Raw genomic sequence first — 18,673 nt, forward strand, 5'->3', positions numbered from 1 at the left:
TGCCTTCTCATAAAGCCGCACCTGCTGACCCCTTTCAATACAGGGCAACCTCCCCCCCCCCATATTTTTCCCCACGGCTCAAACTTAAAATATTCATCCAGGTTGGCTGGTGCCATGCCATTTAAGCTTCATTTCTCTGCTCTCTACTGAAAAGGTTTAGATTTCAGGCCATGCCGAATGCTGGCCCATTCCGAGTCTCCCTCCTCAACATCCCCACCGCACCAGTACAGGTCTCTTTCCACAGCACTGTTGACTACAAGTTAAATGGAGAACTAACAAATGAAGTGCTCTGCCTCCGCTAGAAACCAACAATACCTTCTCAGATATATTCACTGTATACAAATCAAGAAAGCTGAGATGTTGCGACCAGACTTTACTCTTCCTTCAAGAAAAAAAGATGCAAGAGCAGTCTCAATGTGGTTGTCTAATGTATTGAAAACTGAAACATTTCACTGTGGACATGAAAGCAGCTTTGCTGTGAACCGACAAAGCCTGTAGCTCCATAAGTAACTACACCACTACCAAAGCTTTGCAACGGTATTTGAAGCACACAGTTGACAAGAACAAGTAGTTATATTCAGACAATTAAAATGACATAGCGGCATATGTATTTGGAAGACTGGGGCCCTCATTCCCATTTTTTATTTCTTTCTGTTGCAGGTAGTTGCGTAAAAGTCAAAAAAGGTATCACGCAGAGCAGAGCATTTATGATATGGTTCATTACAAGTTCTTTTACCAAAACTGCAATGTCACAACTTAAAACAAAAACAAAACAAAAACTGCAAACCAACCCCCTATTATTCACTGCCTTTATTTTATCCTCACTGTCAAAACAGGGTCTAGAATCAGTAGCATCAAACCCAGCAGTATAAAATACTTGATCAAAATATTTAGCATATTTTAGAAGGACACTGCTGCAATTCAAGACTTGTATTTTTCCAAGAACTTACTAGAAAAGTCAATTTCACTGTTGAATGTCAATGCTAAATCATCTTTCTCCCCCAGTTTTTAGTTACAATTTGCAGACTAATTATCCATTAACAAAGGTCTTAAAATTCTTGGCAATAAAATATTTGAAATGTTGTATGTAACAGAGATAAGTTAGAAGTTAGCACCTGTGCAGTGGACCATTAAAATAATCTCTAGTTGACCATTCAGGATAGGTGGGCAGTTGTTAAAGACTAAGAAAAGCAGGCCCAGCAATGGGTACTTGTGGAAGCTAATAATGAGAATTTCATGTAAAAACTAAAATCAAATGGTTGCTTGTGTTTTCATGCGTGCACATTTAATTTATAAAAGCGTGTTTTCAATTTCTAAAGCAACTAATTTAAAGTAAAACAGCTTTATGATTTAGGTCAACATTCTGTAGCCCTCAAGTACAAAAATATAAATACAAACTGTTTAAACAGTATCTTTAATGAGATTCTGGCAGTATTTTTTTGTTTTTAATCTTAACAAGATGCATCACATAACAGGTCTGCCACTGAACTTGCTTAGAGTAAAATCAGCTTCAATATGAAGCTGTTATGGTATCAAAACCCTGCTTTTTACATGCTAAATATCTTCAGCAAGTGTGCACTTAAACACAGCAATGAACTTAACTATAACTAAATACATACATGAAACTCTGCTTGTGGAACATAATTCATAAACTGGTTACAACAAATGATTACCTGCATTTTCATTAATTTAAAAAAAGGGTACAAATCATGCAAAACAACTCTAAAGATAATGCAAAGGAAAAAAGCTACCAGTGTTTGCAAGAAGTGTTCAACTAAACCAAAACTGTATTAAACGAAATATGCATATTTACTAGCACAGAACAATCGCTATTGCAAAGAAGCAGAGGTAAAGTCTTCTGGCTTTGAATGTCAGTTATACTGCAAAATGTCATTGCTCTTGCTTAATGCAGAAGCACATGCTTAGAAGCCCAGAACTGCTGACAATAGTTCTGCTCTCCCTAGGATCAGAGATGCTGCATGGATTTAAAATAGCAGAGATTTGCAAGGATCAAAGGCAAAGGCACCCTATTCAGTTAGCCAAAACGGTAGCATTCCCTTTCTCAAAAGCATAAAGATGGTAATGGGGCAGATGATAAACATTACTACAAAGGCAGCATTTTAAATGTTATCATTAATTTTCCATTTTGTAAATGCCACTCGCAGACACCAGCTTGTAATTGTTTATGTATAATATAAACCTACAAGATGAACTTGGGATTTTATTTGTCCTGATTTACAAATAAAGACTATTACTAATGCTTTAAAACACTACTTTCAGTATCTAAAAAGTTTAACTCTTATTTTCCAATATTTTACATCTCAGCTGGACTACCACCTCATATTGTTTCAAACATCTAATACTGCTTATTGGGGTTTTATAAAAGTTGTACCTCATGTATTAAGCAGCAGGCAATAACAATGGTCTTTCCCAGCACAGCTGCATGTGGCTGGCTACTGAAAGATTAGGAATATTTCTAGAACACAGGAAAACTCATGCAGTTTGGTAAAGTTTGTCATCATTTCACAGTTTAAGTTTCCTTTAGTCATTGCACTTCTGTTGATAGTCTTGCTTTTTAAATACTATTCTGAATCTGAATTTGAACCAGCAACCTTCTTTTTCTTCTTTTTACCATGCTTCTTGTGCTTCTTTCTCTTTTTTGCTTTGTCCTAAAAAATAAAATGGAAGTTATGAGAAAATCACCATCTATTAAATTCCACTAATGAAAAATGACAGTACAGAAAGCACAGTTCTACAAAGACATTTCAAAAGATGTTTCTGTAAGAACCTATGACATTTCAGAAGAGATTTATATAAAAGGCTATTAAGAAACCATGAAAAGAAAGTTCATGTTTTATCCAATAATTTGTACTATTATGAGCAGTTTTCAATTTATCTCCATCATGGTCTGGCTATTTCACACCCCTCAGCACCATCACTATTGTATTTCCTCAACTTTTAAATGATTTTTCAATGCTTCATAGATTTCTGAGAGAATAAAGTGTTTGACATCTTATATATGTGAGAATAACTAGGATGATTACAGATTTATAAGAAGTTGTAATATTTACAGTGTAGTAAATATTAGTATTATGATGATGCAGAGATTGGGTCCTGAGGCTCATTTCATGGCCTGGCAGAAGAAGTTTACCGAGGAATAATCCTACACAATACTCTGACAAAGGAACAGCCTTGATGTCTACATGGCAAACTGCCACACCACCTCTTATTGTACAGAAATTAGTGTTTCTTTTAGTTTGGTACAGAGTAAAACATATTTTGACTTAATGCAATAAAACTTAAATAAATCTCAATTCACGCATATCTAAAAATGTAAAATAGTCACAATTTTTTCCCCTAACTACACAGTTGAAAAAGTGACTTCAGCAGATAAAGAGAGAAATGATGAATTTAGATTCACATGACTTTTTCTATAAAACATTTGTGTTACTGAAAAATGTGAAATTGTAAATTAACCAAGTACAGAATATTTATATCCTAAAACCACACTATGAGTAGGAAGGATACTTGCTGTTGCTTTCTCTTTTTCCTCATTGCTTTTCTTCTTTTTTGCTTGCACCTAAAAAAAAAAATAAAATTGAATGTAATGGGATAATAGCTTTGGAAGTGCCATTTTATATGAAAGTTTGAGCTTTTGTTGCATATAAATGAGTGATGGCACAACAGTGACAGAACATGAACAGTAACCACTGAAGAAACAGTGACTATGTTAGATTCTGGAATAAGCATAAACATCTGATGTGGGAACATTCTGCTATTAAAATACAGCAGAACAAGAAGCCAGCAAAGATGTACAGGTAAAAATATGAAGCTAAAAACTTTGTAGAAATTCTTAATGAAAAAAACATCACATTGGAACCTTTTCAAATTTTGTAATTCTACAGGAATTCAAATCCTGAAATACAAATCCTGTATACACAAGGTTGAGAGTACAATTATTATGTCCAACATTTTTTTAATTCAATGGAAAAGGCAGCAATCTTGGAATTTTTCTTGGCTGTACTCTAATATTAGACAGAAATCTTCTGAAGCATATCCCACCTCTTAGACTCAATTTATTAAATTCTAAAGTATCCATGACAACTTGCAAAGTTTCAAGAAAATTAATTCAGAATAACCTGTAGGTGGTTGGAGTTGCACTAAACAGATCTTACTGTAAGTTTTTATTATAGAGAAAAATATAACTTTGAACATGCTGCACACTTAAAGTCAACTGTACTGAGCAGAACACTTTTAATAATATATTAAATCTAAGCTATTTATTTACTCATGTCAATCAGTAAGCTGAAATTCAGCTTTCATACTGACCTCCTCTGTCTGATCCGATTCTGATAAGGATTCTGATGATAAAGGTCCGTCACCACGATCTGCCTTCTTCCTTTTTCTGTGGTGATTTTTGCCATCCTACATAAAGTATTGGTGAGTAAAGTTAAGCCCTTCAGATTTCATGAAACTTCCACTTAGAATTCTATTGAAATAGTATTTCTAAGTTATAAAATATTTTCAAATGCTGTATGCATTAAACTAATTACTCATCATCAGCAAATTACCCTACTGTTAAAATGCTTTTAGTGGAAATAAAATCATTTTATGTGCATTGCTTTCGTTACCAGAATAGAGCAACTTTTTAAGAGTGACAGAATAATAGCATACTATAGCATCTTATTTTAAATAAAGACATGTGAAAGAGCAAGCATTTTAAAATAAAATGTTTCACCATTTTAAAATAGTACTGAGTAAATTGAAGATGTCACAATATGTGCAAACACTGCAGCTTCAGACTCTTGCTTGTTGATAAAAGAAGCTCCATCCTACCTGTGTCTAACCTGTCCCCACCAGCTATACCTTCAACACTTTATATAGGTAATTCCAGTATATTTAAAGAGCAGTCTTAAAAAAAATATCAAGTGCTCATAATTTAGATGGTGCATGAGCTTACTCCAACAAACCGTTTTTTTTCTTCCCCTTTCTTAGACCAGCTTTGCTCTGGACCAGGCTACTTTCTCCCATTCCACTCATTGAAGCTACTTTCTTCCATTCCATTTCTAAAGCCAGAAACTGTAAAAATTCTTCTTAATCATCTTTTTCAATGGTGAAATCACACATCTCAACAATCCTATTTAGTATATTATTGGTACCATCATCCTTTCCTAAAAGCAGTTATGAAAAATACAGATAATGTAGCCCATCTGAGAGGGTGTCTTCAGATCAGGAAAATCTCTAGCCCCCCAAAGCATTCTACTTTCAGAAGAGGTGTGAAAGTAGCAATACGCCTTAACCAAGATTAAGGGGCTATAGTAAGGACTTGCTCTTTGAAGAGAAGATACTCAAAAGGGGTTGGTGGTGAAATAGAAGCAGAGAAAGGGAAAAAAAAAACAACACATTTGCCTTGTGCAATGGAGATTTTATACATCAAACCCAATATGGTTCTGTGTAGCCGAGACCAATGTGGTAATATAAGTTACTGGAAAAAAAAGACTAGGATAGACACTGAAAGCTATTAGCTTACACATAGGAGTAATTAAAATTTCATTCAATGAGATTATTTGCATTCAACATAATTGAAGAAGGGAAGTCCTCGGATGTGTGTACAAAATGGGTGAGGTATGAGGAAGGAAGGTGTGATTTCATGCTCCAAGAACAGAAATAATAATTTTGCTTAAGCTAGTAAAAAAATTCTCTGTAATTTTTCAAAGCTGACATAAGAAGATATATAATTATGACTACATTTAGATAAAAATACCTTCTGCTTTTTGTTACTTAATTGGCAGTATCAAACCAGTATCCTACCAGGCACGCCATGGAAATATTGTATGCATTTTTAGCTCAATATGACTGTTAAAGATAAATCCCAAATACTAGAATGCCACAATCTACTACAGCAGATTAGGTACTTTCTTCATTTAGCTTCATGACAAAAACAGATCCAACAGTTTCCACTGACAGCAATTACTAAAACAGGAGTTGAACCCACCTAAAAGTCTATCTCAACTTTGGGGCACTGAATACCTTCTGATTATCTAGTTTTGGACAAGAGATTTCAATAGGCGTAAATTGGAGCATACAATTAAAAAAATTGGAAAGGGGAAAAAAAAGAGAAATCTATTATGTATGTAGAATGATGTTCCGATGCACGTATTTCAAAAATAAAACTATACCTTCTCTTTTTCATGATCTTCCTTTGACCTCTTCTTTTTTGTGCTGTCCTAAGTAGAAAGAAAAACAATTACTGTCCACTAACACAGAAAAATGCTAAAAGAACAGACTGCCTGGTGTATCTTCTCCACTTTTTTGTTCATTCAGTAAGCCTGTGCTTGTACATTGGTCTACCTTCTTTCAAGTATAAAAAACCATTTAATTTAATATTAATATTTTATAACTACTACTCAGTCCACAGATACTTATTGGAAAGGCAGTATTCTGGCCCTGCAGTATCTGTATTTTCACAGATGGTGTTCAATTAAACAGCATATTGACAAGAACATCACAGAACATTTTAATTTTTTGAAGTGTTAATGTAGTATTAAAAGTAAATAGAGCAGCACAAAAGCTGCATATGTTTGAATTCAGAAAAATAGATAAAAATTGATGGTATAATGTTTATTTTCTAAAGATCAAATATTTTCTGCCAGACGTGGACAGTAGATAGATACATTCCTGATCACATCTGGAAGATAAAGCACAGCTCAGCTACAGTAAGAAAGCACAACTTTGAATACAGAAGATAGAAATTAGGAAATGCAAAAGTCAGAAACGTTTGTCTTTATAACACAGATCAGGAAAACTTCCTGAGAGTAACACGTGCTATTTACCTTGCTGTCTGACTCAGATTCAGAAGTTGAGCTTGTTGAAGATTTCCGTGAGGAGCGATACTTCTTTTTCCTTTTTTTCTTCCCTTGCTTCTTATCCTATCCACAAATATTTTAGGAAAAAAAAAAAAAGACAACCTTGAATTTATTTTCACTAGCTATTAAAGACTTACATTAAATGTAAAGAATAGGGAACAACAAATTCCTACATATTATCATGTTCTTTTGAGGAATAAAGTATGCTACCATTGATTCCTTTAGTGGAGGAAATTCATCACTCTTCTGTATTGAAAAAAGATTAAACTACTGTCAAATTCAGGTTCTCCAGATTCTGTTTATCATTTAGATGTGTCCTATAGATCCAGACTAGCTCTAACAAAGATTTTTTCTAAACTAGTAAAAATAGTATATTTGCACTGCTGTGATTAGATAGGGGTATTCTACTGAAAAAGGATACAATTCAGTGTTAACACAGGAACGGATCCAGATTACAAACCAGCCAGCCAGAATTTATACTGTTAATGAATAATTTCTTGAACAGATATGTAACAAAAATTGACATTATCGTATGTTCCAAATGCATCAAAACTGAATAGTTTTATGCAAGCCAAGCTATCTATCAATACGCTAAAGTATATTGCCAAAACCTGTGGTAAGTAAATCTCATGAAAAAGAGTGGGCTGGTATTTAATCCATTTTTTCATATGAAATATTCTTTGACATAAAAAATATATGCCACAGTGCAATTCATTTCCTAACGGTGTGATGCATTACTTTTTTTTTTTCTTTTTCTAGAAAGGATAGCCTGAAAGCCTCGTTCTGACTGCTGCCTAATCCCATGTTAGTCATTTTTTTTTGTTTGCTTATTATCTGGTAATACTGGTTCACATACGTCAAAAAAGACTGCATAAGGAAGTTCTTTCAGCATCTGCAGCGTTTGCAATACTTTGCAAGCTTTCACAGAAAGAAGCCAACGCTAACGTTCTATTTCTTGATCAAAGACCTTAGTTCTGTTAACAATTTGATAATTCAGAACTGCTGTCGCTGTACTAGGTCCAAACAGTATCTCCAGACAAGAAGTGTCTCTTCCAAAAAGTATGTAAAACTACCCAGTTTTAATCTACAGTGAATTCAGAGTATTGCTGTGCATTAGTCTGGTTTCCAATAAATAGTTTTGCAATAAATCTCAGGTTCAAAAGATAAAACAGATTAACACGTGCAGTCTACCAGTACTTACCTTCATTCTATAATGAACTACAGTATCACTGTTGTAAGTGTAACTACTGACCAAGTCAGTAAATAGTATGCAACAACAAATATTGGCCACCATTTCAGTGATCTGGCAAACTGTTTACTCATTTTCAGTCACATCTTCCATATTCAAAACAGAAATCCCACATACCTCCTCCACGAAAGATGGAGGAATTCTCTTAACAGCCAAGAAAAAACACAACTCCTCAATTAAACTCTTCAATTAACCCCCCAGCATGCTGAGAACAATAGTAATGCAAAATACAAAACATGTTAGATTCTGGTAATTTAGTTCTTACCTCATCTTCTGAATCAGATTCACTGCTGGAAGAATCAGAACTTGATGAAGAAGAGGAAGATGAAGACAACTTGACCAAACACAACAAAAAGTGAAGCTTGTGAGATGCAGCATTTTGTCCAGTAAGTAAGTAAAAGTCCATCCAAACACCTCTATAATCTCTTCATTTGCAAAGTATTATCAATAAAATTTTACTTCCAAGAACATGGTCTCATAGATTTTCTTAAACTGTAAAAAGTGACTTCTAATATTTTTCATGTGATAATGTATATTTGATGCATTCCCGCCCCACCCACATTTCTTTAACCAGAAATAAAGTTCTCCTTGAAGAATAGAATAGAATAGAATAGAATAGAATAGAATAGAATAGAATAGAATAGAATAGAATAGAATAGAATAGAATAGAATAGAATAATCTACCTTTCTTAAAGAAAAAAACAGGTGATTTAACATTCAAATTCAAAGTTAAAGCCATACCCCTCTTTCCAAGACAACTTAAGTGACAAATAGGAACAATCCCAAAGCAAAAAAGTTCAGAAAACTGAAAATTTTGCTCACCCTACTAGATTTCTTCTTTTCTTTTTTCTTTTTCTTAAAAATAGAAGAGAATGAATGTTATTTTGGCATCATATTCTTTTGTTGCACATTTAGGTTTATGTAATTTAATGCTGGCTTTTAAAAGCTATTTATGGCATTTTGCGTTGCCAGCACTGATGACAAAACCAGTTCCAAACTGTATTAAACTGAAAATAACTTACCTCCTTCTTTTTGGAGGAACTCTCATTTCCACCCAGTAATTTCTCCCTGTGTTTTTCCAGTTCTTTCTTCCAATTCTGAAAGCAAACCCAAACAAAAACAGTGACATAGCCATTACTTCCAACAGCATTTTTCAAAAACCTTTTTCAAAATCCTTTTCTTTACCTGAAGTTATAGTTTCCATAAAACCCACAGAAAATAAACAACATATAGTATTAACCAAGGCTATGATGCATTTGATGCTACAGAAAATTAATATTCATCCAATTATCATCTTAGTTCTCACCTTTATGGTCAAGTTATTTGGGTTTAAGGTCATCAATTTTGCTACTTGTGGCTTTGTATCATAGTTCTTGTTAGAGCACTTCAGCAATGTGGGACAACCTACCAGAAATACGTGTGTTTTGTCTAAATTTTAAAATCAGTGGAAATAAAATTTCCAGAAAAATTCTGCTGGCCACTACTCAATGCATGGATGTCTCTATCTTGTGTCTGTTCTGGGCCTTGTCAGCTTCAACAATGATTAGAATATTGAATTCTAATGATTTGATTTATTTTAATGATTTGATTTGAGGTTTCCTTTGATTCCTTCTTTTCCACCCCTCACAAGCTCTCTAGATCTAGGTCTCTACCTGAAATCCCTCTTTTAAGAGCTCTGAAACATCTAACACCCCATCATATTAAGCCTGCTAGCTTCAATCTGCTATTCCTGCTTCCCGTGTCAGAGATGTGCTTTCTTTATTCTTATTATTCTGATTCTTCCTTTCCTTCCAATTAAGCTGTACTGGTATTGTATTGGCAGAATAATGATAACCCACATTTTGTGAAGAAGGGAAAGAAATATTAGGAATTAAGTAGGATTATACACGTGCAATGCAATATGATACACAGAACCCTGAGTCAGCATCCTGTGAATTAGCTAAACAGTGCTGTTGAAGGACGTGGCAGATTAGCCATTACAGTGCTGCATGTAATGTGTTTCCATGATCCAAGGCAGAATCTACAGGGTATTGCAGCAGGTTGGGTACTTTGATTTAACAGCTACCTGGAGCTACCTGAAGAATTTTTGACAACAGCCAGTGCTTTCTTAGGCAGTCATTCTCTCATAAGTATAAACTTATGCTTTTTAAGTTTTTAAGTATAAACTTGTGCTTTTTTTTTTCTTTTTTTTTTTTGAGGTACATAAAAGAACAACATCTGTCAGTAAATGGCACCTCATTCACAGACTTGTAACCTTTTCTGTCGTTGAGAGATTTGTGCTTAAGAGCTTTAGGAAGAACTCATGGCCACTTTGTGATTCCCTGCAACTCTTCCTACACTACCCTTCCCTACCCTTCCTGTCATGATGAAAGGCTGCTACCTTCTAACCATGCCACTGTCAATTATTTTATAATAAAGGAAAGGAAAAAGCAGGAAAAGGACGTGATAAAACACTAAATCAAACTCACCAAGCTAAAACTCACAGAGCACTGAACAAGCGATCTCCTCTGAAACTCGTATTAACCAGCTGACAGAGTATTTCTCATATGAACATTTCTATGTTATCTATTGCAAATTTTGGGAGCTGGATACAGACCATGACCTCTGTATTGCTCGGAAGGATTTATCCTAATATAATGATCATGGTATGACAAGTGAAGCATCTTTCTTTACATGTATTAAATGACCTGTACACTTTCACCTTAAACACTGGTTAGCTGCAAAGGTGATTGTTCGTGAGTCTGTTGGTGTAGCTGATCCTGCTGACCCAGGAAATAAAGCAGGACAAGTCATCTTTGACAACACTTTGTGTCTAGCAAAACCAGATTGGAGGAAAACTCTAAATTTGAATTCTGATCTTGGCAAAGAAGAAAAGGCAGAAGTAAGTTTGAAAGTGTGTAGGCTTGATCGGGGGGAGAAAGACGAGAGGAAATGGCCTTAAGTTGCCGCAGAGGAGGTCTAAGTTGGATATCAGGAAAAATTTCTTCACTGAAAGGGTTGTTAAGTATTGGAACAGGCTGCCCCAGGAAGTAGTTGAGTCACAATCCCTAGAAGTCTTCAAGAAACATGCATATGTAGTGCTTAGTGGCATGGTTTAATGGTGGACTTGGCAGTGCTAGGTTAAAGGTTGGACCAGATGATCTGAGAGGTCTTTTCCAACCTGGATATTCTACGACCGTCCAAATATTGGCGTAACTTCTTAGGCAAAAAGGTGTAATAAGCAGAAGTGTCATGCCCTTTCAGTAACAGAGGAGGAACACTATCTACTTCAACCAGAAACTCTCATGCATTGATGACGACTACTGCTCAAAGCTTATCCCAAAACAACAGAATTCAAGGGAAGAGAAGTGTTTAACTGATATATAACTAATTTCTTCTGACGTATACAACAGGAGTTATACATGAAACCTTCTCACAGCATGCTGATCTCCAGTTGTATACTGAACACAAGTATGAGAATAGCTCCAAAGAAGGGAATCAGCACAGCATGTAATCAATTTAGGATGAGAAAGAAGTGTTATATAGGCCTATTTAGATATTCAAGGCCGCTCTTTGTGCCTTCTCCTGTATCAGTACCACATGTACATTCCTTGTTAAAGAAAGGAGGCTGTTTCCAGTAATACACCTCCTTCCAATATATGTTTGGATTGTGTGACCTTAAACAACTGAAGATTAGCACAACAGACTTTAGTTTAGCATACTAGGAAATGAACGAGTCTTACTTGCTAATGTAAACATACGTATTTGTCTGGCTATATTAAGATTTATAAAGTTCATATTTTCTTCAGAAGTATTTCTCAAAACTTCTTAAATAGTGTTTCTCTAAATCACAAGTAGCTCTTCCTTGGTTAAGGGGTAACCTTAATGTTTTATTTTGTTTGTGTTGAATATTCACTCATTACAAGGTTGTGTGAAGTGAAATGTTATGTGTACATGGTGGTGTTAATGATAAGGTAGGAAAACCAGCATGTAAGACTGATTGAATATTAACATCCTAACAACATTACCAACCTCGTTCATCTTTTCTTCAAACTCAGCCAAAGCCCTGGATCCTTTCTTTTTCTTTTCTAGTTGTTCTTTCACTTCTTCCCTACATAAAGAGGATAATAGATCAGAGTTGTTGTATTTTCACAATTAAAAATACCTTCTAAAGTATCTAACTTTTTGAAGTTTTTTTTTTTTTTTTGAAGTTTAGCTTTGGCTGAACTTCCAACAGAAAAAAGAATGAAAGCACCTTAGATGTTATGAGTATGGTAACCTAATGTTATAATTTCAGTACAGTAGCTAAATCCCTCTGAAGGATCTAAAGCTAACTTTGCAATTAGGTAAATTGTGCTCTAATTTATTGTGAGAGGAGGTAAAATGGACTGAATGTAAAACAAGTTGTTGATAATATCTTCAAGTAATTTTGTTGGGTATGGTAGACTACGTTCTAAGAATAAACTAGCAAAATCTTTTTCTGGAGATTAAGTTTTAAGATTGCCTACACCTGCAGGCTTTAGGGATTAGTATTTGTGAAAGAGGTAAGATAACCAACATTTTCCTCTCCTGAGAAACTGTAGCCAAAACATTTAAAGACAAATGAGAAATACATATTTCAAAATGAAATAATGTTTTTAAAAGAGGAGATGGAATACATATTTAGAAAAGAACATCTTGGCCAGAGCCAAGGAACCTTTCAAAATGTATTATTGTGTATTCTGGGGAGGAGGTAGGCTAACTGTGTCATCTCAATAACAGAGAACAAATCTTGCACTCAGTAGGTCAAACAGGCAGACAAGTATTGACACTTACCATGTTGGTCTTGGCCTGTTCAAGTAGTCTTGTATTGTTGGTCCTGAATTTTGGGCAGGACCTCGTGCTCTGGCCATAGCTATGGGATTCATATAAGCCTTGAATATGAAACAAGAAGAAATACAAAATTCATCAGCTACACTGTTACCAAAATCTATCCTTGTCACTCTTCGCACAACCTTTTTCTCATTCGCTGAAAAACAATTCTGACCTGTTTCTAAAAATACAGTATTTAACTAAATCAGGCTGATTCAGCCTGACAGAAAAACCCTGGAAAGAGCTTTCAATTGGAGTTATGCTGTGATAGAATGATCTCATCCACCAAAAGAACATGTTCTTTACAGTAATTCCCCTCTCTGCGCAATGATTTTGCAAACTGAGTACAGCATATCATGATTGCTGAAATATTCTTTCTCAGGATATGGAAAGTGTGATTTTATTTCAGCCCTTACTCTCTGTGACAGCTGATACTTAGGCCTTTAAAGTTCTGCTCAAAATTGATGATAACAGATTCAATACATTCTGGATGAAATGATGACACCCCACAAGACCCTTGCTGTAACACCGAAACAAGTGGTGGTGGTGCTCAGCTACAATTATGCAAATATGAAACTTCTAAGACTGAGGAGTATTTCAACAACAAAAAATTATCAATTTTATGAGGTCTTCCATCCTTCAGACCCACACATTCTCTCCACATTCACTCTTAAAACCTTATTTCTAAGTTCACCTGTTAAAATCCATACACCGTCTCAGCCATAAATGAAATAAATCTAAGCTAACTGACAATTACTCAATTTTTATTATGCTGAAAATATTTTGTTCGTGTGAAGTGAAAGTACCTATCTCCCCTTGTCTCCTGGGCTTTTATCACTGTGGCATCCCAGTGCTTCACAATTACTTTTGCAAAACCTAAGACGAACTGCCCTTACTGTCCACAGTTTGGAGATGATAAAAAAAAAAAAATAGTCAAAATAACGACCAGCTTTAGTTGCTCAGTCTGAGACCCTTTCAAGCAGGCCCTGTTTTACTCAAGTTTGCAACTCTAAGGATGATATTTGCTGCCACTTCTTGGGGGGGATGATTTTTTTTTTTTTTTTAAATTCACACAAAAAGTTTAACTAACATGGGCCAATAAATGCTAACATTTGCCCATTTAAATGGGGTTAATCTCAGCTCAGCACCTTCTTTTGCAGCCAGGTGGATGTGTGCACTCAAGTAGTTAGAGCACTTGAAGATGTGTATTCACATTTTTAACTCATGAGTTTTATTGTATCGCAAATCAATGAATGAGAAGAAATCTTGCACTTGAATTCAGCTTCTCCTGAGTTGAAAAGGAGTTCCTTTAGCTATGCAGGAAAGTGGTGTTTGAACACTGTTTTCATTAAACAACGATAATTTCAGTGCACTGGAAACAGTAGAAAAGACGACAACTTTAATTCATGACTTGGCTTACTACAATGAGCAAACTGAGTCAACTCTGTTTGGGTACCATTCAGGAATTTGTATCTGAAAGCTCTAGCTTCTTACATAATTATTACTCCTAAAAAGATTTTCTTGCTGTTCTTAAATAAAAACTAGCTGGTTTCTTACCCGAACTAACCCGAAACGAAAACAAATCTCTCTACCTGCAGAAGAAGCTACAACTGCCAAATTCTGCTTTTCTACTTCCTCAAATTGATTCCTGATAGATAGCTAGCAAGCTTCCTCCATTCAGTGGCACTCTTTCTTTTCACTTTCCAGCAGCATAATGACTGAATACTGCTCTATATCCCACAATTTGGAAATGTACGCCTTAAAATGTTCCAATGAGTTCAAGCAAGTTTATTTATGAATAATTACTTTGCCAATAAACATTTCTTAGAAGTATTCACACTACCTTGCCAAACTGAATTTCACTAGCCAGAGAGTGTACAGAAATACACCCTCCACAAAGAAAAGAGCTTGTCTGCACATCCATTTTCTTCTTCTGGCAGTTTGCTCGAGCAGTTATTAAAAGATGTTTTATAGCTTTCGTGCTCATGAAAAGCACAGGGCACCTACAGTTGGCTGGGGCTCTATGGGCAAGCAATGCAATCTATTACTGCCTTGCAAGTATCCTGCAGATGGTGTAAAACAAAACAAAACAAAAAAACAACAACTTCTTTTTCTTCTCCAAAGGGTCAAAATGATTTGGGAAGGGCTGTGGGAATGAAGTTAACAGGTGGAAAGCTCTACAATCACACAAGAGAAGCAAGGGGCCCTATATCATAAGTTGCCTGTGCTACCAGCTGTCATGGTGCAATGAACCTTTATTATTTCGTAGGAACGTAGAGATTTGCTGGCATTGGTAGGTGCCTCCCCATTGTACCACTGAAAAAATTAAGAATAAATGGACACCCAAATACACCCCTAAGCATTACAAGAGGGCAATGCGTTTCAGGCACAGGCCAGGCCTTGCAGCCTAACGCTGTCAGCCCTCCTCCCGTTATTTTGGCACCCCGGTACGGTAGCCAAAGGCCCCCGTTAGCCACCTGGGGGTGTTCGTGCCCATCTCGTCTCTCCCTCGCTGCTGCAGCGAGGGGAGCAGACGCCTGCCTGCACAGGGCTGACGGCAAACTCGCAGCACGTACTAGAAACAAAGAAAAGGGGGGGGGGAACAAAAGTCTCGCCACTTATTTTTTCCACCATAAAACTCATTAATTGTACAGTCGGGCCTAAAAAAAGGGGGAACCTAAGGTGCACGGCTCCCTGGTGGGAACAAGTTTTGAGGAGAGGGAGGGACGAGCGAGGCCGCGTTTCTACCGGGGCCAGGCCCGCGCCGCCACCGCCCGCCCACCCAGCTGACAACACGGCGGCCTGCGCCTACCCCCCCCGGCCCGGGGGCGTCCCGGGGGCTCCCCGAGACCTCCCCGGCTCCCTGCGAGCCCTCGGAGGCCGCCGGTGCCTCCCCCCCCCGGAGCGGGCCCCGCCGCAGCGCTGCGGCCCCGCCCGAGCCCCGCGGCCCGCCGGCCGCTGCCCCCCGCGGCTCGCACTCACCACGCGGTTGTCCCGCTTCCCCATGGCGCCGCCGGCAGCCGCTCCGCTCAGTTCACCTCAGCCCAGCTCAGCCCCAAACCCCGAGCTCCGGGACCCTGCCCCGTGCCACGGAGGCCGCGCCGCAGCCGGCCCCGCTCGGCCCCAGCGCAGCCACCCAGCGCCGGGCGGCGGCGATGGCGGCGGCCGCGCAGCGCCCCCTGCCGGGCACGGGGCGATAACCGCGGGGGGGAGCGGGGATGGCGGCTCCCGCACCCTGTGGAGAGGGGGCTGAGGGGTAAAGCGAGGGGAAAGGGAAAAGTTAGGGTGGGGTTGGGTGTTGGGATGCGGGAGCTACGCCTCCTGCCAGGAATAAACGTCCCCTATAGGAGGGGAAGGGGTGTTGTGTGAGGTGTGGGCTCACGTTGCATCAGGGGAGGTTCAGGTGGGAAATGAGGAGGCGTTTCTGCTCAGAGGGAGCGGTCAGGCATTGGGATGGGTTGCCCAGGGAGGTGGGCAGCCTTCAGTGTGGGAGACAGAGGGATTTGGCCAACGTCTTTCCAGTGGTTTGTGGGGACAGGACAAGGGGCAATGGCTGCAAAATGGAGCACAGGAAATCCGCACCAACATGCTGAAGAACTTCACGGTGAGGGTGTCAGAGCACTGGGACAGGCTGCCCAGGGAGGTTGTGGAGTCTCCTTCTCTGGAGATATTCAAGGCCTGTTTGGATGCCCACCTGGGCAGCCTGCTCTAGGGAACCTGCTTTGGCAGGGGGGTTGGACCCTCTTGACCTCTCTTGAGGTCCCTTCCAACCCCTACAATTATGTGATTCAGTGGTGGAGTCAGCAGGCCCTGGAGGTGTTCAAGGAAAGGTTTGATGTGGTGCTTAGGGACGTGGTTTAGTGAGTGACATTTGTGGTAGTGGGGTGGTTGGACCAGATGATCTTGGAGGGCTTCTCCAACCTTAATGTTTCTTTGATTCTATGTTACATTGATGAAAGGACAGAGCCTGAACTGGAAAACATCATGTGGAACATATGGAACGAGGTAGATAAGGCTGCAATTTGCAAGGTCCTGCAGTTTTGCCACCTAACCTAGCTCATAAAAGTGGCTTAAAAGAAAGCTGGAGAGGGACTCTATCAGGGAGTGTAGCCATGGAACAAGGAATGATGGCTTGGAACAAATGGAGGGGAGATTTAGATTAGATGTGATGTGAGGAAGAAATTCTTCACTCAGAGCACAAAGCGCACATGAGAATTAGGGCTGAAGATGCATCTTGCTTCTGCTCTTTTTTGTAAATAATAGAATGAAATTACATAAAAAGCAGTATTAAAAATAAACTCAGAGCACAGGATGGGAGGTGGAGGGCAGCCCCTGTGGCTGAGGGGCAGCCTTTCTCTCTGGCAAGCCCAATGGCCTGGGGCAGCCAGCCCCAGAAAAGGGGCTCTCAGCCCCCCCAACCCTCCTCTTTCTTCCACATGAGGGCATCTTCCAGGCCTCCTCACTCAGGCTCCATCCCAAGCATTAGCTTGTAGCCATCGAACACCACGGACATCCTGCAGGCTCACCTGCAAGATGTCTCAGCAATAAAGAACTCTGTTGCCAATTCTCAGAGGTTGTGTCGAGTGCTTCTTTCTCATCCCCCAGCCTTGTGCGAGAGGTGGCATCCCTTCTGCACAGAGCCTTGAGGCACAAGACAGGACCCAGCTTCCTTCTAGCTGCTGCGCTGGGGTGACAGGAGGAGTCCCCAAGGGCCACCACGCACCTTTAACACTTGTGAAAATAGACACTATTTTTGTGAAAATAGTAGTGTGTAAGCGATTATAGGTGGCTAATTTCTTATATTAGGAGTGAGTTTCTATATGTGAATAATTGGTAGCGACAGATATGGAGAAGGCTGAGATACTCAGCAACTTCTTTGCCTCTGTCTGCACTGGTAGATGGGCTCTCCAAGTCTTTCATTTCCCTGAGCCCGTAGATGGAGGCTGGGGGATCAAAGTCCCACCTACTGTAAGTGAAGAGCAGGTTCAAGACCTCCTGATGAATCTAAACAGGTATGAGCCTATGGGACCTGATGACATGAATCCCAGGGTCCTGAGGGAACTGGCTGATGTAGTTGCCAAGCCTCTCTCCATCATAATTGAGAAGTCCTGGCATTTGGGCAATGTCCCTGGTGAGTGGAAAAATGGAAACATCATGCCCCTACTCTTCAACAAATAAAACAAAGAATTGAACAGAGAGCACTACTCTTCAACAATTAAAACAATTAGGAGTCATTTCTTCTCAGAAAGAGCAGTCAGGCATTGGGACGGGTTGCCCAGGGAGGTGGTGGAGTCACTGCCCCTGGGGGTGTTCAAGGAAAGGTTGGACATGCATGGTGCTTAAGGACATGGTTTAGTGGGCAATATTGGTAGTAGGGTGGTGGTTGGACCAGATGATATTGTAGGTCTTTTCCAACCTTTATGATTCTGTATGAGTTTTTTTTTTGTTTGTTTGTTTTGTTTTTTCCCCTCCCCTTGACCTACCTGGTGGTCAGTTACAGGTGTGACCTCTTCTCTGTTTTCTCTTCTGTGGATGCATACACTAACGTGTCATGAAATGGCAGCCTGTCCTGGCACAGAGTTCAATGAAATGGGCTCTGTTTACCAAAACATAGGAAAAAAAAAAGTGGGGGAAAAGTACTTAACTATCATTTTTTAGCTACCTGCATGTCTAGCAAGCCAAGGATTGTTGTAATACTGAGGTTAGGTTAATGCAAGGGCTAGGAGAC

The 18,673-nt window shown here is 38.8% G+C and overlaps 1 protein-coding gene across 1 annotated transcript; it reads right to left on the reverse strand.

Moving 5' to 3' along the window:
* Window positions 1–606: 606 nt before the first annotated feature.
* FAM133B (family with sequence similarity 133 member B) lies at window positions 607–16,116 on the reverse strand. The gene is made up of 11 exons (XM_084509563.1): window positions 15,928–16,116; window positions 12,910–13,007; window positions 12,127–12,205; window positions 9,138–9,212; window positions 8,938–8,970; window positions 8,381–8,449; window positions 6,834–6,929; window positions 6,180–6,227; window positions 4,330–4,425; window positions 3,533–3,580; window positions 607–2,669 (listed from the first exon to the last, which is right to left on the reverse strand). The coding sequence occupies exons 1-11, from the start codon at window positions 15,949–15,951 to the stop codon at window positions 2,583–2,585; spliced, it is 753 nt and encodes a 250-aa protein (XP_084365689.1). The 5' UTR covers window positions 15,952–16,116; the 3' UTR covers window positions 607–2,582.
* Window positions 16,117–18,673: the final 2,557 nt, after the last annotated feature.

This window comes from Aythya ferina (genome assembly GCF_964211825.1).
Source record: "Aythya ferina genome assembly, chromosome: 2".
In the NCBI taxonomy this organism is placed as follows: Eukaryota; Metazoa; Chordata; class Aves; order Anseriformes; family Anatidae; genus Aythya; species Aythya ferina.